This window comes from Triticum aestivum, unplaced genomic scaffold (genome assembly GCF_018294505.1).
Source record: "Triticum aestivum cultivar Chinese Spring unplaced genomic scaffold, IWGSC CS RefSeq v2.1 scaffold177448, whole genome shotgun sequence".
Classification (NCBI taxonomy): Eukaryota; Viridiplantae; Streptophyta; class Magnoliopsida; order Poales; family Poaceae; genus Triticum; species Triticum aestivum.
In genome coordinates this window covers 1-2,258 of record NW_025227662.1, presented here as the reverse complement: position 1 = coordinate 2,258, position 2,258 = coordinate 1, and the positions used below count along the sequence as shown (strand labels likewise).

General features: G+C 40.7%; 1 protein-coding gene across 1 annotated transcript; it reads right to left on the bottom strand.

The window, feature by feature from the left end:
* Nucleotides 1-238: 238 nt before the first annotated feature.
* Nucleotides 239-1,734, bottom strand: LOC123172798 (cyclin-dependent kinase A-2; the record flags this gene model as incomplete). Its single annotated transcript, XM_044589707.1, is given in 4 exon segments — nucleotides 239-480; nucleotides 1,132-1,185; nucleotides 1,384-1,471; nucleotides 1,571-1,734. Coding segments are annotated over 4 exon segments (396 nt in total), but the record flags the coding sequence as incomplete, so codon positions are not given.
* Between the last annotated feature and the right edge of the window lie 524 nt (nucleotides 1,735-2,258).

Genomic DNA, 2,258 nt, shown 5'->3' with positions numbered 1-2,258 from the left:
CATTCATGATGATAATGATGTTTACCAAGTACAAGTAGTAGTACACTACCAAACATTGTCACATCAGTTGGTAGTTCATGAAACACTGCAGCCCCTTGACTATCTGCTACTACTCCAAAATTCATCGTACATGAACAAGTCTGGCGCCGGCGTCGATGTCCATATAAATACGGGCGAAATCGCAATGCAGAGCTCCCAGAGCATCAGGATCATTTTTCAATTGGCTTTGGACTACACGGAAGGGTGAATCAGGAGGCGCCTCCGTTCTCATTTCTCTCTACACAGCCAGAGTCAGAAAGAATAGGAGAGAAAGGAGCACAGAGTACACGATCCAGGAAGCTGTCGATCAGTCGACGCGATCTTAATTTACAGAGGAGCAGGGCAAGTGATCTACGAGGATACGTCCAGATCCTTGAAGTACTCGTGCTCGAGGGCGGTTCGGGCGTTGATTCTTCTGGTTGGATCTAAGCAGAGCATTTTCTGCATGACGGTGAGGAGACAGGTCAGCAAGCAAGGTTATGAATGCACATGAGTAGAACCATATACTCATGGCAGAGCACAGAAAGATAGAATGAAATAAATCCATCATAAGGAGCATATTTCATCAATAGTGTTATGTGGTACTCATGACATAATCGCATCAAAGGAAGCACACATGTATAACTCATGACTGCATATGCAGCAGTACAAATCATGCAAGAGCCATGATGAGAATGGACTGGCTGCAATATCTACTCAGAAGGGTTCCAATCCTTAGCAACCTAAATAAATTAACATATGCGCCTACAATCTATAAATGTGTTTTTAACATGGCAACTTCAGTTTGTACTATACTAACATGGCAACTTATGTGGGAAACACAACTTAGAACGCTGCTACGCAGTCTCAAGACTGCAACAACAGGAATATAAATTAGCACAGATAAGATCACAGCAATAGAGGCAGAAACTACATTGTTCAGCTTGGATTACTGAAATGCAATAAAAAATAAGGCATTGCAAAACCCTCACAAAGGAAGCACCATGTTATCCACTCACTAAGCAAAATGAATGTGAATAGCAAGATAATAAGCACAAATGCACAATCCATGACGCATTATGGAAACAAATTACATTTGATTGTGAAACTTACAGAGAGAAGATCAAGTCCCAAAGGTTCGAGTGTTGGAACCACAGTTGCGAGATCCTGCAGCAAACTCCTTGAGTTAGAACCAAAATCCCAGAGTCATAATCAGTATGATGTTGTATAATCACCATACACTTGCACAATAACAGTACACAACTAACTCAATAGCAAGGAGAAACAACAAGGTCTGACCCCTAACGGCAACTTCAGCTTTTAACCCTTTTTCATAAGAATAATGAAAGAACATTTATGACTTACCACGGACGGCCACTTGGGGAAAGCTGATTTGTAGTCAGGTAACGAAGAAACACCTGGCCAGGTTTCTTCATTAGGAGTGCCCATAATTCTGCATGAAAGTAAAAGATTTGGCAACCAAGATTAGCTGTTTCTTCAGATGCATGGAAGAGCTTAAAGCAAGACCACATAAGATTTATAAGAGAAAGACCTGAAAATCTTGAAGAGTTCATCAATCTCAGAATCACCAGGAAATAGGGGTTTCTGATTCACCATTTCGGCGAAAATGCAACCAACCGACCACACATCAACAGGGGTAGAATACTGCCTTGCACCCAGAAGAATTTCTGGTGCTCTGTACCATAATGTCACCACCTATAAACAACATTCTGTTCAGATAAAAAAACAAACGCAAAAGGCAGGAGCAAGAATGTAACATGAGAACAGCTCATTAATATGATCATATGAATACCAGCTCCAATTAAACTAAGCTTGGAGCTATGCTTGCCTACAATTTGAAATTTTTCATAAAACAGAAACTTCATGTTTCCTTCTCTTTTGCCCATAGTAACAAACACCGTATGTTCTGGGAATGTAGCAAATTGTTCTGTACCTTTCCTGGATTATCTTGCCTTTTGTCACGTGATCCGTCATACAGGAGAGTAAAGCTAAATTGGCAAGGTAGCACTACGACAAGAGACTAGCAAAATCATCTACCGTTGATTATTTTTTGAAACGGAATCTACCGTGGAAACACTTGATGAAGGCTAAAGAGGAAGGCGATAAGCGAACAGTCTTAAGATGTAGTAACAAAAAACAGTGAACACTAATGGGAGACATCAACCTCTCTTTTGTTTGCGAATGGGAGATATCAACCTCAGTTTGCAACAAGACCTAGT